This window comes from Prorops nasuta, unplaced genomic scaffold, assembly GCF_024137725.1.
Source record: "Prorops nasuta isolate Cenicafe-Biocafe unplaced genomic scaffold, Cenicafe_Pnas_1.2 PNAS00034, whole genome shotgun sequence".
Classification (NCBI taxonomy): Eukaryota; Metazoa; Arthropoda; class Insecta; order Hymenoptera; family Bethylidae; genus Prorops; species Prorops nasuta.
In genome coordinates, this window is record NW_027116831.1 from 492,402 (window position 1) to 519,770 (window position 27,369).

General features: G+C 32.7%; 2 protein-coding genes across 6 annotated transcripts; one reads left to right on the forward strand and one right to left on the reverse strand.

The window, feature by feature from the left end:
• Nucleotides 1-1,068: 1,068 nt before the first annotated feature.
• Nucleotides 1,069-26,353, forward strand: LOC136783613 (uncharacterized). Of its 5 annotated transcripts, none has more exons than XM_066743869.1 (8): nucleotides 1,069-1,173; nucleotides 22,938-23,422; nucleotides 23,561-23,700; nucleotides 23,787-24,014; nucleotides 24,082-24,313; nucleotides 24,742-25,095; nucleotides 25,172-25,305; nucleotides 25,395-26,353. In XM_066743869.1, the coding sequence occupies exons 5-8, from the start codon at nucleotides 24,208-24,210 to the stop codon at nucleotides 25,521-25,523; spliced, it is 723 nt and encodes a 240-aa protein (XP_066599966.1). In that variant the 5' UTR covers nucleotides 1,069-1,173; nucleotides 22,938-23,422; nucleotides 23,561-23,700; nucleotides 23,787-24,014; nucleotides 24,082-24,207; the 3' UTR covers nucleotides 25,524-26,353. The 5 variants fall into 5 exon arrangements, with proteins under 5 accessions (XP_066599966.1, XP_066599968.1, XP_066599964.1 ...); XM_066743871.1 differs by having other exon boundaries at nucleotides 23,787-23,975; XM_066743867.1 differs by having other exon boundaries at nucleotides 23,787-24,313.
• On the reverse strand, nucleotides 14,850-16,721 carry LOC136783585 (protein FAM200A-like). The gene has a single exon (XM_066743840.1). The coding sequence runs from the start codon at nucleotides 16,719-16,721 to the stop codon at nucleotides 14,850-14,852; it is 1,872 nt and encodes a 623-aa protein (XP_066599937.1).
• Nucleotides 26,354-27,369: the final 1,016 nt, after the last annotated feature.

The following is a 27,369-nucleotide window of genomic DNA, read 5'->3' on the forward strand; positions in this document are numbered from 1 at the left end:
TTATTTGATAAAAGTTCCACTTCAGTCGCTCAGTAATATCTGAAAAACCAAAGCAGACCATATTTAATATATAAACTCATTAAGCTAAGCAAATTAAAAGTAACTTTGAATTAATAAACACTGTAATAAAAATTACATATACCTTGCGATTACTAACCATAAACTCTGTGCCAAAGGAAGCAATATACATGGATGGGATTAGTCGAAAGTCCTTCATATCTTCTTATTTCTGCTCATCGTAGATATGAGCAAGATATCATTCCAGCGATAAAAGTAATATCTAAATAATTAATCAACTAAACAGTTAAGACACAGTTTTATATTTGAAATTGAAAGTATAATACATTTGCAAATTGTTTACATTTACCTTGTAAGAAGTATTGCCTTCTTTGACCCATGCGTTTCTCATCATAAAATCATAATTAATATGAACATTGTAGCAGTAAAAGTTATACCAGATGACATATATGTCAATAAAGTACGCATGAATATTTTAATTACACTTATCAGTCATTTTTGTCTCGTCTCTCATTATTATTCTGATAAACATTTATGCTGCATTTCTTTAATCCTTTGCGAAAGCCACAAACACCTAAATCATATTTGTACAAAATATATTTCCACAAAGTAACACTAGTAAATTCAATATATAAATACTTTAAATTATTCAAACGTTTTTACTTATCTAAGATCCATAGTTTTTCTTAATTACATTTATTTTGCAGTTTTTTCTTCTGCTTCTTTAAATTGACGTTATCTTGAAGATTATTCAATTATCTTTTTCTCATCTTGATATCTAAATGAATACTACAATAAATGCCTTACGACATTATAGCAATATATTACTAGATTTCGGCCATATTCACTAGTCATATAGGTAGTCGACTCACTTCTACAAAAGTTTTCGGACAATCTAGTATGTACCTTTCCTTCCTCATCCCCACCACTACCATACTAAGAGAGTCTTATCCCCACCCATCCCCCTTTCACACCACAAAACAGCTTCCCCCACTCCCTGTCATCGGAACCGCATAGCTCCTCTACTCTAAAGCTTTGTTTTCCTTGTCTTCATCATTTATATCTTCCAATATTTCATCGTCTTCTCTCAAGTCATCATCTATTTGGAATTCAGTGTCTCTTAAACCAGACTGCGATAACAAGGCATCAGAAGACGTAGGTAGTACTATTTCTGAATATAAGGGATTATTATTTTTCAGCCATAACAAAGCGTTCCATACTTTATTTACATCCACTAAATTTTCCCATACAATATTTGATTTAGTAGGAATTCCTCTTACTAATATGTACAATTCATGATTAACATTTATTGGTACATGCGAAGGACAGATTTTTTTAAATGTTTCTTCCAATGGCAAAGGCAGATGGAATGCTCTACCTTTAACTTTAGGAATCATACCCCTATGTGGTAAATTTTTATTCATAACAGTTCCCATTCGCAAAACAGTTTGAAATGTTTTAGCTCTTTGAATCAGGATTCGTTCATAATCATTTAAGGTCTTTATTTCTTCTGGCATATCCCGTGCATCTAGATTATTTAAGATACACGTAGGTGGCATAATATTAAAACGAATTTTACTCTTACAAAATTCACAAATATAAGCAGTATCATTCTCTTTATAATCTATATGCTGCAGTAGCTTACTCCAAAGGTTTGAGCCATACGTTTTACTGCAAATTTTTATTCTCGTTACGTTCCTCTCAAAACATCATATTTTTATGAATTGCAAGGTTTCAACATCATCATTGATTTCTGGAATATTCTCTGCCAAACCAAGATCTTTTTTATCTTCCTCTGGAGATTCTGTATCAGGAAATACCACAGAGAATATCATTGAAGCCACAGTTTCTTAGAAATTCTGCTGTCAATTTCCCACTTTTATCTATCGTATGCCTGTAATATGAAAAATAATAAATTGGTAGTATTTTCATAATTATAAGCTTCTAGATGTTTTGATCATAATATTTGTTAACTATTAGCCTCATATTCTAAAAAATTTCAGTCCAAACTGAGATAGAAGCCCTTCTTTTCTCAAGATTTCACTTTAAATTTACTCCTTTTTTCATATTTTTATTAACTTCAGGTCTCAACATCACCATTGAGTTCTGACATATCCTCTGCTAAACCAAGATCATTTTTATCTTCCTCTGGAGATTCTGTTTCAGGAAATACCATAGAGAATTTCATTGAAGTCTCAGTTTCTTAGAAATTCTGTTGTCAATTTCCTACTTTCATCTACCGTATGCCTGTAATATGAAAAATGTTAAATTGGTAGTATTTTCATAATTATAAGTTCGTAGATGTTTTGGTCATAATATTTGTGAACTATTAGCCTCATATTCTAAAGAATTTCAGTCCAAACTGAGTTATAAGCCCTTCTTTTCTCAAGATTTGACTTTAAATTTACTCCTTTTTTCATATTTTTATGAATTGCAAGGTTTCAACATCATCATTGATTTCTGGAATATTCTCTGCCAAACCAAGATCATTTTTATCTTCCTCTGGACTTTCTGTATCAGGAAATACCACAGAGAATATCATTGAAGCCACAGTTTCTTAGAAATTCTGCTGTCAATTTCCCACTTTTATCTATCGTATGCCTGTAATATGAAAAATAATAAATTGGTAGTATTTTCATAATTATAAGCTTCTAGATGTTTTGATCATAATATTTGTTAACTATTAGCCTCATATTCTAAAAAATTTCAGTCCAAACTGAGATAGAAGCCCTTCTTTTCTCAAGATTTCACTTTAAATTTACTCCTTTTTTCATATTTTTATTAACTTCAGGTCTCAACATCACCATTGAGTTCTGACATATCCTCTGCTAAACCAAGATCATTTTTATCTTCCTCAGGACATTCTGTATTAAGAAATACCACAGAAAACATCATTGCCGGCTCAGTTTCTTAGAAATTCAGCTGTCAATTTCCTACTTTTATCTATCGTATGCCTGTAATATGAAAAATGATAAATTAATAATATTTTCATAATTATAACCTTCTAGATGTTTTGATCATAATATTTGTGAACTATTAGCCTCATATTCTAAAGAATTCCAATCCATACTGAGTTATAAGCCCTTCTTTTCTCAAGATTTGACTTTAAATTTACTTCTTTTTTCATATTTTTATGAATTTCAAGGTTTCAACATCGTCATTGATTTCTGGAATATTCTCTGCCAAACCAAGATCTTTTTTATCTTCCTCTGGAGATTCTGTTTCAGGAAATACCATAGAGAATTTCATTGAAGTCTCAGTTTCTTAGAAATTCTGTTGTCAATTTCCTACTTTCATCTACCGTATGCCTGTAATATGAAAAATGTTAAATTGGTAGTATTTTCATAATTATAAGTTCGTAGATGTTTTGGTCATAATATTTGTGAACTATTAGCCTCATATTCTAAAGAATTTCAGTCCAAACTGAGTGGCAAGCCATTCTTTTCTCAAGATTTGACTTTAAATTTACTCCTTTTTTCATATTTTTATGAATTGCAAGGTTTCAACATCATCATTGATTTCTGGAATATTCTCTGCCAAACCAAGATCATTTTTATCTTCCTCTGGACTTTCTGTATTAGGAAATACCACAGAGAATATCATTGAAGCCACAGTTTCTTAGAAATTCTGCTGTCAATTTCCTAGTTTCATCTACCGTATGCCTGTAATATGAAAAATGTTAAATGGGTAGTATTTTCATAATTATAAGCTTCTAGATGTTTTGATCATAATATTTGTTAACTATTAGCCTCATATTCTAAAAAATTTCAGTCCAAACTGAGTGGCAAGCCATTCTTTTCTCAAGATTTTACTTTAAATTTACTCCTTTTTTCATATGTTTATGAATTGCAAGGTTTCAACATCATCATTGATTTCTGGAATATTCTCTGCCATACCAAGATCTTTTTTATCTTCCTCTGGACATTCTGTATCAGGAAATACCACAGATAAGATGATTGAAGCCTCTGGTTCATAGATATTCTGCTGCCAATTTCCTATTTTCATCAACTGTATGCCTGCAATTTAAAAATTTACAATCTTACACGACAAATTGATGAGTTTGTAAACTGATATATATCTTAAGATTGTTCAAATGAAGTAATATTTTTATTTAATCTAATTAATTGTTACAAAGCATTCAATATTTGTTCTTGACATATACAGGGTGTAACGAAACGACCGCCTTTTCTCGTAACTGGAGGTTCGGGGTGACCATCCAAATGCACGTGTAAAATTTTGTTCGAATCGTTCAAGGGGTTTAAAAGTTATTTCCATTTAAAGCTCACCCTTTTTCGGTCCTTTTCGAACGACTTTAACTGTGCATAATAAAGTGGAGAAAGTGAAAAAACAATTAACGAACACCCCACTAGAATGTAAAAATTATCGATCGCGCGCGATAATACATTTACTATTTATTTCATTAATTTGGCTATTAGATTAATTTTAAAAATAGCAAAATCCTTTTCATTACAATTCCAAATCAATTCAATACAAGTATCATTGACTGAATTGATGGAAAGAGGGAGAAGATAGAATGAAAAGGAAAGTATCAAAAGCTAAGATGTCACGCGACTGCACTGATAATTTAATAGGAAACACATCAAGGCATTTTCTTTCTACAAACGAAGGTAAAAAGAATTATTTAAAATCAATTCATTGATGATAGAAAAAATTAAACTTACCCATTATTGTTCTCCAAGTTCCTTTACACCGAAGTTTTTGAAAAAGCTTCAAACTGGCTCCTCGATGATTTCCAGAATGCACACTTTCATTGATTTTGCATTTAAGAACTCGCGAATTTAAGCAAATTAGGTGTTAACCTACGTTTCTTTAAAACACCGGTTAATTTGACACTTTTTGAACTGTTTGAAGTAGGTTGAAAAGAGAGACACAGAGAGATAGAATAATCAATCATTCGTTTCGACCACTCTTAATCACCCTACTTCAAACAGTTCAAAAGTGTCAAATTCACCAGTGTTTTGAAGAAACGTAGGTTAATACCTAATTTGTTTAAATTCACAAGTGTATAAATGCAAAATCAGTGATAGTGTGCTTTCTGGAAATCATCGAGGAGCCAGTTTGAAGCTTTTTCAAAAACTTCGATTTAAAGGAACTTGCAGAACATTTAATGGGTGAGTTTAGTTTTCTCCTTCATCAATGTATTGATTTTGAATCATTCCCTTTAGCTTCGTTAGTAGAAAGAGAATGCCCTCATGCATTGTCTATTAAGTTATCATTGCGCTCGCGCGATATCTTAGCTTTTGATACTTTCCTTTACATTGCGTCAACTCGCTCTTTCCATCAAATCAGTCAATGATGCTTGTACTGAATTGAATTGGAATTGTAATATAAAGGATTTTGTTATTTTTAAAATTAATCTAATAGCCAGATTAAAGAAATAAATAGCAAAAGTATTACCAGAGATGAAACGGGAGATTGCTCATGCGAGGTCCCGAGGCAATCCCTACCGGTAGGCGGCGCTGGTGTTGGCAAACGCGTGTCTCAGGTCCATCTAACCCCTAACGCCATCTATCGGAAGAGACCACGAAGCACGAGCGTTAAGCTTAGAATAGGGTAAAACCAGAGATGAAACGGGAGATTGCTCATGCGAGGTCCCGAGGCAATCCCTACCGGTAGGCGGCGCTGGTGTTGGCAAACGCGTGTCTCAGGTCCATCTAACCCCTAACGCCATCTATCGGAAGAGACCACGAAGCACGAGCGTTAAGCTTAGAATAGGGTAAAACATATATGCATTGTTGCCAGAAAGCGGAATAAAGAGAGAGCGGAGATATTTTCTCGGACCTCTCTGTCTTTCTCGCTGTTAGCTTCTAGCAGAAGAGTCGAGGCAAAATCTTTCCGTTTCGCTTTGCCGAAAATCTACCAATATTCGATGTCATTTATATTTGCAGGCCAATGCCTTTATACATGATTTTTTCAGCATATTTATTTATCAGCATTGACTTATTTAAATCAATAATAAATTAAGGAAATGCGTATTTGATATATAATAATTATTTTAACTATAATTTCATCGTTATATTTCGCTTATTTCCGTAAAATCTGAATTTCTTTAGTTTATTATTGATTATTGTAAGTCAATGGCCATTAAAAAAAATTTAATCTTAAAAAAAAAAAGAAAAGTACCGTTCAGGAATCGAACCCGGACCCACAAATCGCCACGCTATTACCTTACCACCTAGACCACGAGGCTTCTTCAGTGCACCGTAAACAGATAGTCTTTTTAAGGGCTTGAAATCTTCTTTTAAACCATATAAATAAACGAGCAACCGACAGCTTTATTCATTATTATTCTGTCATAATGGTACACAAATTAAGGAATAATTATATTTTGAATAGTTTTCAAAAGCTTTTCCAATAGCCAAGAACGAAGATAAATAATCAACGCTCGCAGTTTCCGTTCTTGGTTATTGGAAAAGCTTTTGAAAATCTACATTATATAATTATTCTTTAATTTGTGTACCATTATGATAGAATAATAATGAATAAAGATGTCGGTTCTTCGTTTATTTATATGGTTCAATAGAAGATTTCAAGCACTTAAAAAGACTATCTGTTTACGGTCCACTGAAGAAGCCTCGTGGTCTAGGCGGTAAGGTAATAGCGTGGCGATTTGTGGGTCCGGGTTCGATTCCTGAACGGTACTTTTCTTTTTTTTTTTAAGATTAAATTTTTTTTAATGGCCATTGACTTACAATAATCAATAATAAACTAAAGAAATTCAGATTTTACGGAAATAAGCGAAATATAACGATGAAATTATAGTTAAAATAATTATTATATATCAAATACGCATTTCCTTAATTTATTATTGATTTAAATAAGTCAATGCTGATAAATAAATATGCTGAAAAAATCATGTATAAAGGCATTGGCCTGCAAATATAAATGACATCGAATATTGGTAGATTTTCGGCAAAGCGAAACGGAAAGATTTTGCCTCGACTCTTCTGCTAGAAGCTAACAGCGAGAAAGACAGAGAGGTCCGAGAAAATATCTCCGCTCTCTCTTTATTCCGCTTTCTGGCAACAATGCATATATGTTTTACCCTATTCTAAGCTTAACGCTCGTGCTTCGTGGTCTCTTCCGATAGATGGCGTTAGGGGTTAGATGGACCTGAGACACGCGTTTGCCAACACCAGCGCCGCCTACCGGTAGGGATTGCCTCGGGACCTCGCATGAGCAATCTCCCGTTTCATCTCTGGTATTACCGCACGCGATCGATAATTTTTACATTCTAGCTGGGTGCTCATCAATTGTTTTTCACTTTCTCCACTTTCCATTATGCAGTTAAAGTCGTTCGAAAAGGACTGAAAAAGGGTGATTTTTAAATAGAAATAACTTTTAAACCTCTTGAACGATTCGAACGAAATTTTACACGTGCACTCAGTTTGTCACCCCGAACCTCCAGTTACGAGAAAAGGCGGTCGTTTCGTTACACCCTGTATATTATATCTTTGTTTCTTTTGTAAAATGTACTATCATATAATTAGCTCAAATCCAAGCACTGGTCAACTTGTATTCTACGTAAATAATATTTTTTTGAAATTTCACATCATCCAAATAAGCATTTTTTTTACCTTAATTTAATCTGAAACCTATTAAACAGTTGATACCCTCATCAGTTTAAAGAAAAGAAATAGCTAAACATGTATTTTGTTAATTTAAGTACCTGGAAGTTTAGCGTATGATTTTCAAATACCTTAACAATTTCTTGCAATCTTGGCAATCACTGATGCACATAAATATTGAAAGTATACTTCTCCTTGGCACAGTGTTGAAAATTAATCTTACTTCATCCCGTCAGCTGTATCCCCAGCAATGATACAATAAACACATCACAATAATTTAATCTGAAATAAAATTCCACAAAGTACCACAAAATATATTACATTTAATATTATAAAATTCATTGTTATGCTTATCTAATTTGTTGATTCCTCTATGTAAAAAATTCGTTTAATGAGTATAACCTCATCGGATTCAAATAGGAACAGTCTAATATTGTTTTTTCATTTATTTATTCTTGCAATCCTGGCAATCACCGATGCACATAAATATTGAAAGTATACTTCTCCTTGGCACAGTGTTGAAAATTATTCTTACTTCATCCCGTCAGCTGTATCCTCAGCAATGATACAATAAACACATCACAATAATTTAATCTGAAATAAAATTCCACAAAGTACCAGAAAATATATTACATTTTATATCATAAAATTCATTGTTATACTTATCTAATCTGTTGATTCCTTTATTTATGTAATTAAAAATCCTTTTAATGAGTATAACCTCATCAAATTTAAATAAGAACAGCCTAATCATGTTTTTTCATTTATTTATTTCATAATTAGGTTCAAATTGTTTTAAGGTTAATACTGTCAATCTTGCAGCTTAACCTGATTTACCGTAATAAACGAAGTAAAACATATATCTAGGAGATACACACAGACACACTGTTTACGATTGTGTGCAGCTATATTTACGTTTACGTCTACTGACGTCACTAAACCTACGTTAAGCAGCCAACTTCAGCCCGAGACATACACTCTGGCTGGAGAAGAAGAAGAAGAAGAAGATTATGAAGGAGAAGAATCTCAATTTTCGATATATATATAGCTAACTCAGTATGAGATCTCTGGATTGCATGAACCGTTTTTAATGTTCATGGTCTTAAATGAAAGCTTGTTCCAAACTAGTTTAAGGAAAGCTTTACTTAAATCATGACAGTGGAATATTCACGGAAAAAATTCGGTTTGAAAATTGAGGCGGCCAAACCTACTGTATAAGTTAACGGTAGTGCTCGGCGGTATAGACATGTCATTATCTACTTTTATATGTACTTGCCGTCGAGACACTACCGTGTCTCTTGATTCGTAATCGATTTATTTCTGTACAGTTGATGTACCGAAATTCGGTCGATAGCTCTTTAAAAGTAAACACAGACGATAGACCGAGTAAAGGCGACCAGTCAAAACAATACGTTTTTAAGACTAAGAAACCACATGCTACATAACAGGTGATCAAAACGTCTGCCTTTTATATATCAAATAAATGAGAAACAACATTTGTCGCGCAACGAAAAGCTAAGACAGCGTGTGCGAGAGAGAGCGCACGAAGATTATAGCGCGGAAAAAGGATAGCGCTATATAAACACACAATGTTTAGCCTCGCACAGAAAAACTAAAGGCCATTGAACTAACAGAAATTTCGTACAGTCGAACAGCTGTGATCGATCTAATAGATCGAAAAGTAGAAAATATCTATCGCTTAAAGAAGGCTTTTGCAATTAAAGATAATTAATTATTATTGAAAATAGTTTATCGTATATAATGGAGGTAAGAAATTTGTATAACGGCTATGTATTTAATAGATTCATTTGTTAACATGATTTATCAGCATTTTCGACGTTTTCATGTGGTTTTAATTTTATGGAGCTGCTGTGTACACCGTTTTTTCGTTATACACTTTTGCACTCAACATTTTCAATGGACAATTTGTGAAATTTTGAATTGTCTTCAATATATTTCAAGAAATATTTCAATTTTACAGACGAAAGAAGAACTATGTACAAACATTCAAGAAGGATATGGACTGTTAGGGATTGACTTTTTTTTTCTTTCTTTTTAAGAGGTTAAAATGCTTTTGCGCACACCAACCAGTAAATTTATCCTTCCAATTAATTATGGTAGGAATTTTTCCGCTGGTTGATAGTGTAGGACTCATGGCCCCCAGGAATCACCTTTGTGTCGGGAATTACACGTTAGCTCAAACTCCCTGGATCTTTAAGGCCCAAACTCTACCCACTAAACAGTCCTCTGTATCTGAACATGTATAATTTCAACAAATATTCATAATTTTGCCTCGCAAAGTAGTCACCACGAACAGACTTAAAATTTCAAAGCTTTGCGAGGTAGTCGCCGAAACAGACTAGAATTTAAGATTTTATGCTTTGCAAAGTAGTCGCCGAAACAGACTAGAATTTAAGATTTTATGCTTTGCAAAGTAGTCGCCGAAACAGACTAGAATTTAAGATTTTAAGCTTTGCAAAGTAGTCGCCGAAACAGACTAGAATTTTATTCATAATCTATATCATCGTCACTCTCATTATAAGCATATACTTTTAAACTACTTTCTGGTTTAGCATCATGCGACTCGTACATATTAGTTTTCATTATCTCTAAGTGCTTTCTTGTGATAATCATTGAGATCGGTGTATCATTTCTTGTTCTAAGTGCATATTTGATGACACACGTAGCATTAAGTGTATCATGCACAAGTCTATTTCTTTTCTTAGTTTTAATGTCAGGTAGCATAGAAAAACATCTTTCTACCTCAGCGTTTGAGTGAGGAAGAGATCAAGAGGCACGGTAGTGTCTCGACGGCAAGTACATAAAATTAGGTATAGACGTTTCTATACCGCCGTCGAGGCACTACTGTATCTTATACAGCAAGTTTGGCTGTCTCAATTTTTAAATAGATTTTTCTCCGTAAATGAAACACTGTCATGATTTCAGTAAAGCTTTTGTTGAAATGGTTTGGAACAAGCTTTTATTTGAGTCCATAAACATCAAAATTGGTTCACGCAATCCAGAGATCTCATAATCTGTTAGCTATATATATAACGAATTTAATTTCTTTCCGTCATCTTCTCCAGCCAGAATGTATGTCTCGGGCTGAAGTTAATCGCTAAAGAAAATGACGTAATTTTTACAAACGCGACGTCTAAATAATCGATATAATCGATAACTAATATGGCGACTACTGTTAGCTGTCAATTGAATGTCAATTGAATTGTAAGGTTTACCGGTATAACCTTAATATTTTTATAAAAATGAATTGGCTGCAATGATAGTGTAATAGTGTAATATAATCAAAACTACGGATAATTTAAGGGAAAAACATGAAGGAGCCAGCAAGATTATCAGATAAGTCATATTGTATTCAAAAATATGTATAAAATTTAATGTTCGGTGGTACTTTGTGGGATTTTTTTTATTGCAGGTTATATAATATTCCTTATATGCATATTCCTTGTATGCAGCTCTGATTTGAAGTCCTACCAATGCCAAATGCTCTAACAATTCTTGGAAATATCCTGTTATTGAAGAATTTAGATTGAGGAAGATTGTAAATGAAACAGTGAAGGATGAGGTTGTTACGTTAACTCATAATCAAGACACATGGTAGTGTCTCAACAGCAATTAACATAAACGTTTTTCAGTAAAGTAAGTGCATTGTAAAAAAAATTTGTTTTATTAAAACAAAGTTATATATAAGGCACCATTTCATAGTTTGCAGTTTGATGCCAAACCAGTGCCAAATAATGTAACAATTCTTGGAAATACCCTGATATTGGAAAATGCAGATTAACGAAGATTGTAAATGAAACAAATAACGTAACAATTCTTGGAAATACCCTGTTATTGGAGAATGGAGATTAAGGAAGGTTGTAAATGAAACAGAGAAGGATGAGGTTGTTACGTTCACTCATAATCAAGACACATGGTATTGTCTCAACAGCAATTAACATAAACGTTTTTAAGTAAAGTAAGTGCATTGTAAAAAAAGTTTGTTTTATTAAAATAAAGTTATATATAAGGCACCATTTCATAGTTTGCAGTATGATGCCAAACCAGTGCCAAATAATGTATCAAATCTTGGAAATACCCTGTTATTGGAGGATGCAGATTAAGGAAGATTTTAAATAAAACAAATAATGTAACAATTCTTGGAAATACCCTGTTATTGGAGAATGCAGATAAAGGAAGATAGTAAATGAAACAAATATCATATATGCGTACAAATATTTCAGACTAAATTATAGTAATGCTTGTTTGGAAAATTTGAAGCATTCCGATGAACCTTCATTTACATAGAGTACCAGTTGACTAGTGTTTGGATTTAAGCTAATTATACAATAATAGATGTTTACAAAAGACGCAAAGACACCCAAATATTACAGATCTTTAGTCTCAAGGAAGTTAAGTCACCAAGCACTAAAGAAAATGGAGATGGAGCAACATCAAATACTGGTAAGTAAATGAGATGCTTCATGTTTCTTCAAAAATTTATTTTCTTTGAAGATTGAGATTGTTAAATGATGAATTTGATTTTAGGTTTACTCGTAGTGTCATCATTTATTATTTTACAGTCAATGTGCAAGTGTATTATAGCAAATTGTAATACTTGTGCTTTGACTTAAATACATTTGGTACAATTGAATTAAATATCCAAGGAGGAAGGTTCGCATACATACTGGCTATTGGAGTTGAATCAACAATTGTGCTTTTCACTCCTGCATTCTGGTACTTGAAACAGGCAAAGATGAAAGCATTGAAAGATTGGCAAAGTAAGAATAAGCCAATATTCAGAAAAACGTCATCCATTGCACAGCCATAATTTAAGGATGAGACTCATTGGATGAAATTCTGTAAAATTGAGTTAATAACTGTTGATTGTTTTCCTCTGTTACCTATACTAGTATTCTGCGCCAAAGGTAGTATACTGGTCATTGGTATGGATGAAAAAATGAACGTTTATTCTCAATTGAAGCAAAGTCCAAAAATTAATGGTTTCCACTCCATTTTGTAGCACCAGAAATCCGACCAGATTCAAAAGTGCGTAGAAATTTGCGAAATGAACATCTGTGGACTCTGGCACAGGAAATGTTATAAGGACGACTCGCCAATGTATCTCCCATGCTACCTTTGTCAAGAGTTAGCAGCATAAATCTAACAATGATTGGTGTTAAAAAGAAACGTGGTATACAAAACGACAATGTCAGCTTTGATTATATGCTTAATTGTAAATTATTCAAACTTTTGCGAATTGCTTGTCCAGCCTTGCCCCAGTATCATCTCAAGCAGTTGATGAAACTAGTGAAGTCTAGCAAGGTCAGATGGTGGTAGAAAGTCAAATGTCGGTAAGCAAATAAGATGCTTCATGTACCTTCAAATATTTATTTTCTTTGAGGAATTATAATTCTTAAATGATGAATTTGATTTCAGGCTTACTCATAGTGTTATCATTTAGTATTTTACAGTCACTGTGCAAGTGTATTATAGCAAACAGTAATACTTGTGCTTTGACTTAAATACTTTTGGTACAATTCAATTAAAAATCCAATGAGGATTTTTCGCACACATACTGACTATTGGAGTTGGATCAAAGATTTTGCTTTTCGCTCCTGTATTCTGAGACTTGAAACAGGCAAATATAAAAAGTATTGAAAGATCGGCAAAGTAAGAATAAGCCAATTTTCAGAAAAACGTCGTCCATTGCTCAGCCACAATTTAAGTATGAGATTTATTGGATGAAATGATATAAAATGCAGTTAATAGCTGCTGATTGTTTTTCTCCATTACCTATGCAAGTATTCAAGACGAGAAGCAGTATACTGGTCATTGGTATGGATAAAAAAATGCACGTTTATTCTCAATGGAAAAAAACTCAGTCTAAAAATTAGTTGTTTCGACTGCATTTTGCAGCACCAGAAATCAGACCAGTTTCAAGTGTATAGAAATTTACGAAACGAAAATTTGAGGACTTTGGCACAGGAAATGTTATAAGGACGACTTGCCAATGTATCTCCCATGTCACCTTTGTCGAGTGTTAGCAGCATAAAAGTGACAATGATTGGTGCTAAAAAGAAACGGCGTATGCAAAACGACAATGCCAACTTCGATTATATGCTTCATTGTATCTTATTTGAAGCTTAACGAATTGCTTTTCCAGTCTTGCCCCTGTATCACCTGAAGCAGCTGAGGGAGTTACTGAAGTTTGGCAAAGTTAGATGTTGGTAAAAAGTCAAATGTTGATAAACAGAAAATGTAAATTAATTAAAATATATACATTTTATTTCATTATTTTTATATGTTGAAAGTATGTTTATTGATTATGAAAAATTCCAGTCTTGCCCCTGTATCACCTGAAGCAGCTGAGGGAGTTACTGAAGTTTGGCAAAGTTAGATGTTGGTAACAAGTCAAATGTTCATAAATAGAAAATGTAAATTAATTAAAATATATACATTTTATTTCATTATTTTTATATGTTGAAAGTATGTTTATTGATTATAAAAAATTTAATCATACTTTTATTATGGTGAAACTGAAAACATTAAAAAACTAGTCTGAGCATTAATTATTAAGTTCATTTATACAAAATACATTACTAATATCAATAAAATCAATGTGTTGACTGCGATATTTTTTCAATATAAATATATATATTTTTATTAGTTAAGCGCTGCTGTTTCAAAAAATGAGAAGGGTGGAATTTTTTTTTAAAATCTGTAGAAATTAAAAGAATAATTTAATTTTTTAAATATTATACTCTTACAAAACGTTATGAAATCCCACAAAAAACAGACTTCGCCTGTAAAAAAAGGCGGCAAGTACATAAACCATCTAGCATAAATAATATAGTAAAATTATCTAATTAAAAAAAGTAGTGAAATCCAAATATTAGGCAAGTGTATTTTTTCACCTTAGCAAAAGTTAAATTTTTGAAAAAAAAAAGGAACAACAAAGTTACTTGCCGGGCCCGTAATGTCCATGCACAGTGAGAAATAGAATCGTCTGTGGTTCGGCTAACTTCACTCTGTATTTTAACATGAAATTTGCTGTACTATGCTATAGCTGAATCTCACACACGATTCAATTTCCCACTGTGCATGGACATTACGGGCCCGGCAAGTAACTTTTTTGTTCCTTTTTTTTCGAAAATTTAACTTTTGCTAAGGTGAAAAAATATACTTGCCTAATATTTGGATTTCACTACTTTTTTTAATTAGATAATTTTACTATATTATTTATGCTAGATGGTTTATGTACTTGCCGCCTTTTTTTACAGGCGAAGTCTGCTTTTTGTGGGATCTCACTAAGCTTAATAATTTTCGCAAGTCTGGATATCTCAATTCATTCTTTTCTTTCACGGCAGAACATATTGCTATCCACATGTCATCAAATTCTAATTTTGACCAATATTTCTTTATAACACTGCTTTCTTTTGCATTTAGAAATTCCCATTCTTTTTTAATTGCATTTTCATTGAAATTTCCTAATCGACGGCATATTTGAAGTAATTTAAAGCTGCTGGCTTCTCGATCCTCATCAAATAATGCCTTATCCTTTTCAAAAATATCCAAATTTTCTAAAAAGCTGTTAAATATTGGGAAACGATCACGAATTTCTTTGCTTGCTTTTATGAAGAAAGCTAAACAATTCTGTCGAGTTGATTTCACTTGTGCTTCAGTAATTTTTTTTTCTTCCAACATTTTTTCTAAATAACCAGCACAATCAGAACCTATGTTAATGGTCTCTACAGGGAGAAAGTTTTCATTTTTTAAAAATGTTTCATTGCGTACAAAAGGCAAAAATACATTTTGCTTCAATAGTACTGGTTTAATAAATGTTTGTAAGAAAAATAAAAGAAAATTTCTTGAACATCTATTAATTAAATGAATTTTTGTTTCTTTACTTTGAAAAAGAGCGTTAAAAGTATTAAACTTTTTTAAAACAGTTTCCAAAAAATATAAATAAGCTTTTGTTTCGCTATTTTCCATTATAATTAGCAATTCCTCTGCTTCTTTTATTTTTTCAAGTTGCTGTTCAACTAAAAACTTTTGTATAGTATCCCATTTTTCCAGAATGCGTTCAATACATTTGTGATGCGAAAGCCAACGTGTTTCTCCATATTTTATTAAATTTTTAGTGTTTTTATCAAAAGATTCCTGAAACTCTTTAAATATAACATATCTTTTTGTACTTCCATTTATGAAAGACACTATTTTTTTAATGAATATTGTGCATTTATTTGGCAATGTTTTACATGCACTAGAGGCTGTTAATGCTGAGGAATGACAAATGCATGGCATTGTTACCAACTGCGGACAAATGTTTAAAAGTCTTGTTTTAAAAGAATTATGTCTTCCAATCATAACTGATGCATTATCACAGCTTAATCCAATGACGTTAGATATAGGTATTTCTCTTCTATTAAGTTCATTATTGAACGCATTAAATATTTTGTCTGCAGAACAATCTTTTGCATCTAAATTAATTAAATGCAGTAAATTATCTTGTGTGCGCAATGATTTACTGTCTACATGTCTTGTTATAAGTGTCATTTTTTTCTCATTCGTACTGTCTGTTGTTTCATCTACAAAAACAGAAAACCTTTGACGCTTCAAATCTTCCCTTATTTGTTCCGTTTCATAGGGACTTAAGACTTTAGTAATAATATTTTGTATTTTTGTCTTTCCCAAAGTCATTGATTGCAGAACATCCGGCTCTTTACCAATATCTTGAAATAATGAAAGTAATTCTTTGCTATATTGAAATGGAATTTGGTGCTCTGCGAAAAACGCTGCAACTTTAAGTTCAGCTGCTTTTACTCTATCATTAAATCGAAATTTATCATTTTTAGAAGTAGTGGGATTTGCTATTTCGTCATCTAATGGAATTTCCTTCATTATCATATTTCTTATATGCTTTTTCTGGACTGAGTGCCTTTTAATTTGTGTAAGACCGCTAGAATATATCTGTTCGCATGCAAGACAAACAAATAAATCGTCTCTACCGGTCACTCTCAGCAGCCAGTTTTCCCAAGATGGATTATCATCGTACCAATCAATTTGGAATTTTTTCGCTGAACTCTTTTTTCCTTTTACTTCAACGTTCATTTTTCTACAATGTTTTCTTTATTAAATATATTGTACTCACAATTATGTGTGTTTAATCCTCTATAAATCAAATCGGGTAAATCCTCAGTAAAAAAAAAATCACTTTTCACACAAACTACACTAAATCCAAAAATCACTTCTGATATTGACGTGAAAATTTTTAAAATTTATTAGAAAAATACGCTTAATAAATTGTTAAAATTTCCAAAACTTTAATCGCGTATTTAATTTAAAGTCGTTCAATTTAATCGATTGAAACCGACTGAACGATAAACATAGATCTTAGCTGGAAAGCCCTGTCATTGTTTACATCTTGGATTCAGAGACAGGTGCGATTTATTTAGACCATCAATCTTAAGTATTCACAACAAGCCTTTCTTCCCCAATTTCGTGACAAGCTATATTTAGAAATTTTAAATAGAATAGTCTTATGTTATCATTGCTGGAAAGTGACAGTCAGTATCGATGGAGCATGTGACCCGTCAAATACAAGAGTAAGTAACTGTAATTACTGTAGCTTCTAATACAATTATTTTTCAAAAATTTTAAATTTATTAAAAGGAATAATGATATTTTCCTTTGAGTGTTGCAATTTTAAATTTTAATAAAGTATTGTGTCGATAGAAGTGAGTCGCTACTCGAATAATCTATATTATCCGTTTATAATTCCGCTCTAATTTATTTTTCAGAATGTCGTGCGACGAGGCAGACATTAACCCATTAACGTCCAAAATGTCAAAATTTCTTGCACGTTTTCAAAGTGATTTTTTCCTATGTAATTGGCGTTGAAAAAATTCTTGAACCACATATTCTGATGTAAAATTGCATGCTCTTTCAGAATCCGTTGCCAGAATCATGATAAAACTCACAGGAAAAGAGATATGCTCGATTGAAACATAAAAAACACCTAAATTTTCGAAAAAAAAAATTTTTAGGATTTTTTTTCGAAGTGTTACGGTGAAGATATCACCTTGCGACCGTGATCAAAGGTGATCATGGGAGTTGAAGTTTAACAGGGAATTTTTTTGTTGACCTTGCACCATCGCTTCTTTACAAAATGGCGGAAAAAACGAATTTTTTTTTGTCAATCTTCATCAACTTTTTTCTCGAAATCTATGGTTATTAGAAAAAAATTCATACAAACAAAAATGCCTTAGAATCGCTCGAGGAACATTCTCAAATTTTTTCAGAATTTTTTGAGACAATTTTTGATTTTCCGGGAAACTTGTGAAATGGAATTTTCAAAAATGTCTCCAAAAATTCTAAAAAAAATTTAGGATGTTTCTCGAGTGCTTCTAAGACATTTTTGTTCTTATGAATTTTTTTCTAAAGTCCATAGATTTCGAGAAAAAAATTGATAAAGTTGAAAAAATAAAAATTCGTTTCGGCCGCTATGTTCTAAAAACCTATTGGTAAAAAACGATTTCTGTGTAAATTTTAGGAAGATTTTTTTACTCTTAGCGTTACCCAAAGACTACGGCGTGGACGTGGTAAAATTCTGTCTCCTTTGGGGTGCTTTTTTCCCGTGAGTCCCCTTGCCTCTCACGTCTCGGGGTGCTTGTTTTCCGTGAGTCCCCTTGCCTCTCACTTATTCATACTTTTAGGTGTGCTTTTTTAGCTAACATTTATTGCAAATATTTAAATTACATGTTTTGCAGAAAATTCTTGTTCTTATTGGACAGTTTCCATTCGAACAAATCCTCAATTTGTAACTATTAGATCGTCCATGTGCTTTACTTTTGCGACTACTTTTTTGTAAGTAGTATTTGGCAATCGAAATAGTGAACTCTTTTATTCCAACTTTTTTCTTTCCATCGTTAGCAGCATTGAAAATTACAAGAGAATTAGTAATAGACGCCTGTATAAGTCTCATAAAAACTACCCATGTCCATTTTTTTGATCGTATACTTGGGAATATGTCATTGCAATGTCCGTCATGCAGGTCAACACCTCCCATGAATTTGTTATATAGGTGAAAAGCTTGCGGAAAAGGTATTTCAATTTTAGATTTAGCCTCTGCGCTGTATCTTTTTGAAATAGATAGAGGATTGACACCTGCTGCAGTTGAAGCTATTGAGACGGGCTTCGAATCCATGATAGTAATGAAATTTATGCCACTGTTTACGTCTTGCTTCACCACATATGTCCCTCTTGGAGCTTTCTTATCAAGCACATTTTTTTCTTTGACTCGATTATCTCTGATAGTACCAGTGCATTTCAAACGCAATTTCTTCAAAAGTAATACCAAATCCATGTTCGTGAAGAAGTTGTCAAAGTACAGATGAAATTGAGAAATTTTGTTATAACTTATTATTTGAAAAAATGGTTGTAATAAATATAATACTACTCGTGAACCTAAAGCACATTTAGATAACTTATCTCCAATTTGAGAATTCTTGCCGCAATAAAGATCCAAATTCAGTAGATAGCCGTCCGAAGTACACAAGCCCCAAAATTTCAAACCAAATCTTAGCGGTTTTCCTCGAATAAATTGTTTCAAAACAGTTTTTGCATAGGATTTGGCCATCATCTCATCAACGGATAGAGCAGTTCTCCATATTCCGAATTTCATGATGTTATTTTGAAAAAGTTTCAGTAGAGAACGAACGCGCCATCCTCGATCATTTGAATCTTTGTTTTTTGAAAACTTCAATTTAGATTTTGTGATTTCAAATTGTTGGCGAGACATTGCAGAAGAAACTACTTCATTAGATAAATACGGATCAGATGACCAGTAATCTCTCTGTGATTTTCTGGGATTGAATGTAGAAAAAATAACTATTCCAATAAAAGTATCAAGATCTTTCAATTTCAGATCATAACCATTGTCTTTACACGCATCAATAATATATTTTTTCATTTCAATAGAAAAAAAGGTTTCAAACAATTGAAAAGGTTCGCTCCTACGTATTTTCTTTTTTTGCGATTCGGACAATAATACTTTATCTTCACAAGAATCAGGGTGTAACTTTTCACCCTCAATCCAAGTGAATTCATGACCTTTTTCAAGTTTATCTTGTTTTTCAGAATAATTTGCACGAGCTTTATTGTAAGTGATATTGGGTATTTCATGTTCGCAATCTGAATCAAAATCGGAACCAGAATCATCGGAACCTGAATAGTCAGGATCCGGAATCAATACGTTGCGTTCTGAATCACTATCTGAAGAATCTGATTCATATTCAGAAGATCTTACACGTTTCCGCGACATAATGTATGAAATTAATGATTTCGTTTATTTATCACTCATCCGTATGTACAAAAATACGAAAGAAGAGAATAAAAAAAGACGAATATTCATGAATACATGAGACCAAAAATTACGCTTATCTGCCGAAATGAAATGGAAATAAAGGATGAAATTTTTGTCGGAATCTATAAGTCTTTGAAAAAAGAATGAAAATAAGTTAGAATCATTCGAGCAATATTGTAAAATTTTTTCCGAGTTTTCGTAGACAGAACGTTTTTTTACCAATAGGTTTTTAGAACATAGCGGCCGAAACGAATTTTTATTTTTTCAACTTTATCAATTTTTTTCTCGAAATCTATGGACTTTAGAAAAAAATTCATAAGAACAAAAACGTCTTAGAAGCACTCGAGAAACATCCTAAATTTTTTTTAGAATTTTTGGAGACATTTTTGAAAATTCCATTTCACAAGTTTCCCGGAAAATCAAAAATTGTCTCAAAAAATTCTGAAAAAATTTGAGAATGTTCCTCGAGCGATTCTAAGGCATTTTTGTTTTTATGAATTTTTTTCTAAAGACCATAGATTTCGAGAAAAAAGTTGATGAAGATTGAAAAAAAAAAATTCGTTTTTTCCGCCATTTTGTAAAGAAGCGATGGTTCAAGGTCAACAAAAAAATTCCCTGTTAAACTTCAACTCCCATGATCATCTTTGATCACGGTCGCAAGGTGATATCTTCACCGTAACACTTCGAAAAAAAATCCTAAAAATTTTTTTTTTCGAAAATTTAGGTGTTTTTTATGTTTCAATCGAGCATATCTCTTTTCCTGTGAGTTTTATCATGATTCTGGCAACGGATTCTGAAAGAGCATGCAATTTTACATCAGAATATGTGGTTCAAGAATTTTTTCAACGCCAATTACATAGGAAAAAATCACTTTGAAAACGTGCAAGAAATTTTGACATTTTGGACGTTAATGGGTTAAATGTGAGTAAATTTTCATTGTTCCTAAAATAATTATATATTTAATGCGTCCTAACAACCTATTAACACAATTTTTTTCTACAGATGAAAATGAGGTAATCATCCAAAGGCGGAAAATAGCAGAGCTGGAGGAGACGGTGCGGAGGCTGCTGGCAAGAGAGCAGCACCAACAACCGCAGCAGCAGCAAGAACAACAGCAGCAGCATCAACAACAGCAACAAATTGCTGAAGAAGGAGAGGAGGGGCGGGAAAAAGCGGCCGCCCAACCGCCTGTTATAGCGGGTGGGAGCGCCGAGGCGCAATCGGCACCTAATTGCCGTAAGTATTCATATCTCAAAAACCTTGAACACTACCCAATGTATAAGAAGGAAAATTAATCAATAGCATTTATTATATCGCAGGTACCAGCAATGGCGGAAAGGCCAGACGCCATTGAAACATGTGCGGAGAAGTAGGAAGTAGAGGAGGAGGCACATGGGATGGGAGAATGCGAGGACGAGGAGGAAGGGGAGGGGTTTGGGGTGAAAAGAATGGGGATGGGGTGGAAGAGGACGAGGATGGGTTGGAAGAGGACGAGGATGGTTCGGAAGAGGAAGGGGAAGGGGTGGAGGAGGAAGAGGACAAGGATGTATTATCAAAAATTTTTATATTAATTATCAATAAATTAAAAAATGTAAATTACGTTTATTTAATCATTGAACCTTAATACGTTCCCATTGGAAAATCCAAGGTTGACCTTCGCAGCACCTCCACCGATGACCTCAAGGTGAAATCGAATCTGCCATCGAGTTGCTCTTTGGAAACTATTCAAACGATGCCTGATAAATCTTTTAAATTCTTAAGTGTCTTCTTGGCGTTTACTTTGCGAGGCAAAAATATGAATATTTGTTGAAATTAAACATTTCCATACTGATGGATCATGTTAACAAATGAATCTATTAAATACATAGCCGTTATACAAATTTCTTACCTCCATTATATACGATAAACTATTTTCAACAATAATTAATTATCTTTAATTGCAAAAGCCTTCTTTAAGCGATAGATATTTTCTACTTTTCGATCTATTAGATCGATCACAGCTGTTCGACTGTACGAAATTTCTGTTAGTTCAATGGCCTTTAGTTTTTCTGTGCGAGGATAAACATTGTGTGTTTATATAGCGCTATCCTTTTCCCGCGCTATAATCTTCGTGCGCTCTCTCTCGCACACGCTGTCTTAGCTTTTCGTTGCGCGACAAATGTTGTTTCTCATTTATTTGATATATAAAAGGCAGACGTTTTGATCACCTGTTATGTAGCATGTGGTTTCTTAGTCTTAAAAACGTATTGTTTTGACTGGTCGCCTTTACTCGGTCTATCGTCTGTGTTTACTTTTAAAGACCTATCGACCGAATTTCGGTACATCAACTGTACAGAAATAAATCGATTACGAATTGTAAATTAAGCAATATTATATGTCACGTGTAATCGATTAATTTATGTTAACGGAGCATATGAAAAGAGCTTCGTATTTAAAATACTGCATGGATACCCTTAAACTATCGTATCTTCATGCAAAATGTATGCTTCAAATGAAAAATACAATAAATCATGAGCAATAATACTTTTTAAATAAATATATTTATTAATGCAGCTAATTCTTGATTGTTTACAATGAGTTAATAAAAGAATTATAGTACGCATTTAAAAGGCTGTTTCGCTTCTAAAATGAAAAGTAAGCTCTATGGCTCAGGCGGTAAGGCTGCCGTCTCTTACGCAGCGGGCTCGGGTTCGATCCTTAGCGGGGATTAGTTTTTTTTTTCATTTTTTTTCTGTGCAAGATTTTTTTTTTAATAACCAGTAACTTATTGGGCTTGATAATAAATAAAAAAATGCTTTTCTTAACAGATTGATGCATAAACATTGAATTTATTATACATCAACTTATTATTTGATATTAAGAACGCATTTTTTGTATTTATTATCAAATCCAATAAGTTAATGGCTTTATTATAAGTATTTTGTAATAATTACAAACTAATTTTGGTTGATTTTTATTTCAAGGTGGGACCTTCGGTACTTTAACTTTTACCGAAGCATTTGGAAAAGGATTTTGTTTTGCTTCGAGTCGTTTGGTACACACAATTGAATAAGAGAGAGGTCCGAGAATCAACAACGTTCCTTCTCGCTTCCGAGATCTACCGAAGCTTGTCGAAGGAGACCGATACACCTACGTACCGGTGAAAGAGTGTGCGTGCTACGACTGGAGGAGCAATGAAGCCTCCACTCACGGACGCTAGCAGCTCTCTATGTGTGAGACCTGCGCGCGCAGGCCGGCTAGAAAATCCGTCCTCGATCTGGCTTCACTGGTACCGACTATCATTGTATGTGTGTATGAAGCAACGTTTTCGTTCTGTCGTCAACGGATGTTCAGAGTGGATAAATGGTGCGCGTATAAGCCTCTGAAAGTATATATTAATTAGTGATGAGTGAAATTTCAAGTTTATTAACAAGCTGGGACTTGGATTGTTTAATTGATCGATTCAAAAGTAAGTAAATAGTCACCTTTTTACTAAAATATTTCTCGTCAATTGTTAAATTAGTTGCTCCATTCGGAATATTTATTGTAATTTCATAATTATTTTAACTTTTATTGAGGAATGATTAGTTTACTTTTCCCATTGTAGGTAACTATATGGAAATAGATTCTTTAGAAAATCTATCTGAAAAATTAATATCCGAGTTAATTCCTGAAATTGTCTTAAGAATTAAATTTCTAAAGAATTAGAATAATCATTTCAAGCACCTCAAAGAAAGAAATGAGTCGGTAATGACATAAACCAAATAAAATATATCAGTAAATTCTTTGTTGAATATAATTATATTTGTTCAATTCTGCTTTTTTATGAGTAGACTACCAATGATATGGATTTATCGGATAGTGCAATAAGTGAAACTGAAAATGAAGATTCACAAATTGCTTACAAATTTATCAACAAAGTTGATATCCATTCAATTTTAATAAAATCAAATCAAGGACGTGCCATTTTATCAGCTTACAATAAAACTGGGAAACTTAATAAACAAAGCAGGGATAATTTGGTGGATATTGTTATAACTTATTTCATCGACAAATTTGATGTGTGGAATAAATGAAATATCAATCCTTATATTAATCAATTATATTAAATTTAGTAATATGTTTCAGGAAATTGAATAAGCATGATTTTCAAGCCATAGGGGAAAATATTGTAAAGCTTTTTCCAAATGAAAATTGAAATTTATTTTACGTTCCATCTGTTTCAAAAAAAAAAATAGCAGATTCAGTAAATCTATGTCAATGAGAGGGAAATTGGTGGATAAGTACAGAAACAAGCTGCGACAGTGCAAAATATTAGCTGAGGAATCAAAAACTGGAGTTAATATTTCTCAGACAGAAAGTAAGTTATTGAATACTAATTTAATGAAACACTGGACCAATAAAATCATTAGCATAATATTTAAAAATATCAATATAATAAACTGATGGCTTCAAAATTCAAAGTGTCTAGGAGTACGCAGACTTAATATTTAAATATATATAGCATTCTATGATTAATTACAATGCTTACAGAACATTGGTACATTAATATAATTCTTTCCTGAATCAAATTAATTAAAAAAGGTTATATATATTTTAATATTAAGTCTGCGTACTGTTATTAGATACTGCGTACCCTTAAATCAGTACACTTACACTTGACACAAAATTATTGTTATAGATTGAGAGTTCATATTATCAGTTTATCATATGCTATATTTTTGCAGCATAAAATACATAGTACTTAGAAAATTGTTAGAATATATATGTATACTAATTTATTTGTAGCTCCTAGAACAGAAGAAAATGAAAGTTTATTATGGCTTCAAAATAATGAAGCTCCTTGGGAGTTAGTGGAAATGCACTGGAAAAAGACTAGTACTTTTCGATTAAACCAATGGCAAAGTAAATCAGAAAAACAAGTGTTTGACATAATAAGGAATTACAGAGTATTGCAACTACCACTTGGATATATGTTAATTGTGGATGATTTTGCAAATTGGAATTTAACTACTGAATTGCTGTCTTTTGAAAAAAGGAACTCCTTCTTTAATAAATTAATAAAAGTTTGCCCTCTACCAATTGAAAAGATTGCTTATGTCAGAATTCTCAGTGGTGCACTCACAGAAGTTATAAGTGATGGTATAAAATATGTAATGCTTAAATTTTGCATTTTTCATTATTCATCTTTGTAATTTTTAATTTGCTACTTTTTCAGATTCTAGAATTGCAATACACCTGTCTCTTCTATCATACATGATACCTCCCAAAGGTAGAATACGCTATGAGAAAAGTAAACATTTTAAACCATCGATGTCAGAATCTGAAGAAAGTATTATATTACATTATAAGGTAAACCATATATCACCAGTTAAATTTATCTTAATGAAGGCAGTGTAAACTAGTTTTTTATTAAAATTATACAAATCAATTCACAACAGATACCAGGTGATATTACTCGTCGTAGAGAAGAAAAAAAAGCTTCTATGAAAAAAATTGGTCTTTCTATCCAACCATATATTATAATTGTTGATCCTAGAATTACAGCAATACATTCAATATTTCTATAAATTGACTCAATTTTATACAACGTATCTTCTGTATTGAGTGCCATTGACGTCTGCTTCAAAGTATTCTATGTGTTTAATGCCAGTTACCCTTTACTAAGTGAACATATATGGCTACTTATTCAGTGTGAGGTATATTTGTTTACTACTAAATATGATAAGGAAATATCAAATGTTCTAGAAGTTATTAGTGCGTTAAAAGATTTAAAGGAATATTAAAATTAAATGAAGATTTGATTTAATGTCTGAATATGTTTCTGTGTCCGATATGCGTAGAACCATGCCCGACTGACCGATATATGTTAGCACACTGTAAATTAAAACATTATGTTAAATTAAGTAACTATGGTATTTTTCGTTGTCGTCAAAATCAATGTTACAGAACTTTTAGTAAGATTGGAAACTTTTTGAAACATTTACGACGAGATCACGAGCATGATGACTCTAACAATAAGAAACCAAGGAATAAATTCGATATTCATAATAATATGTTAGAAACTAATGTAACTGAAAATACAATAGGGCCTTCGTCTGATTTTAAGTTGTTACTACCATTTTCATTACAAAATTATACTGATTATAATATAAATATGACTTTACCACAATTTACAAAAGAGGTACAATCAACTGTAGAATGTTTTGTTGCTAAGCTGTATGCAAATTTGAAATTACCTAGTTCATTAATACATATAATTTTGAAAGAAATCAAAACATTATTTGATATGACACAATATATTAGAAGAATGTATAATAATCAATGTAATGAAAATTTGGTTAACATCGATGATATGTTTATTATTTTTATGAATTCATTGGATAATTTCAAATCAGATTATGGGACTATTAAGTATTTTCAGAATTTACAGACTAGTGCTGCCACAAAAAATTATTATTAATCGAACTATACAGCCAAAATTTGTGAAATATAGAAAAACCATACATATTAAAAAACATATTCTATGCGTAATACATTTGACAGGTATGTTGACTAAATTTTTGGAAATACCGGGTGTACTAAATGCAATATTAACCTTTATGAATCAGGTTAATTGCAGCAATGCTATGACCAGTATTTTAGAAGGAGAAGTATGGCTAAATGTGAAAAGAAATTTTAATAATTTAACGTTACCATTAATATTATACTACGACGATCTAGAGATAAACAATCCATTGGGTACGCATCGTGGTATTCATAAATTCGGTGCTGTTTATTGTACTATAGCAGGAATACCTCATGAATATGCTAGTCGTTTGAAGAATATATTTTTACTTCAGCTGAATTCAGAGATGTTAACTTGTGGGAATTCGGTATCCCCACCACGCCGCCACTAGCTAGCACGCACACAGTGCAACGGTGCATCGGTGAGCCAACCCCACTACTGTCGCCGCTCGCTGGTCACGTACACAGCTACAAGGGTACGTGCATGTCTCGGCTTTCGTCGCTGATGTTCGGTTAGTTCCGGTGGCGTATGAGTGCGAAAGGGAAGGATATACTTTTCTCGGACCTCTCTTTCGCTCTCTATTTCACCTAAGTTTAGCAAACGAGCCGCGCGAAACTCCTTTTCCAAGGGTGTCGGCCGGCTCGATGCGCTCGTAAGTGAAATTTATTTTTTGACAATTATAATACATGAAAGTAGAGAAGCAATGCGGTTCCGATGACAGGGAGTGGGGGAAGCTGTTTTGTGGTGTGGAAGGGGGATGGTTGGGGATAAGACTCTCTTAGTATGGTAGTGGTGGGGATGAGGAAGGAAAGGCTCTTATAGTGGGATCGAGTTTGGTTAAGGAGGGTGGGGGTATTTTTCACCCTATGTCACAGTTGGAAGGTCTTATAGTGGGACCGAGTTTGGTT

What these genes read in the sequence shown, in the direction of transcription:
- LOC136783585 (XM_066743840.1), bottom strand. Translation starts at nt 16,721, where the DNA reads ATGAACGTTGAAGTAAAAGGAAAAAAGAGTTCAGCGAAAAAATTCCAA.
- LOC136783613 (XM_066743867.1), top strand. Translation starts at nt 24,208, where the DNA reads ATGTCAATGAGAGGGAAATTGGTGGATAAGTACAGAAACAAGCTGCGA. An exon ending in TAATATTTCTCAGACAGAAA is followed by an intron (nt 24,314 to 24,741) that starts GTAAGTTATTGA and finishes ATTTATTTGTAG; the next exon opens with CTCCTAGAACAGAAGAAAAT. An exon ending in GTATTATATTACATTATAAG is followed by an intron (nt 25,306 to 25,394) that starts GTAAACCATATA and finishes AATTCACAACAG; the next exon opens with ATACCAGGTGATATTACTCG.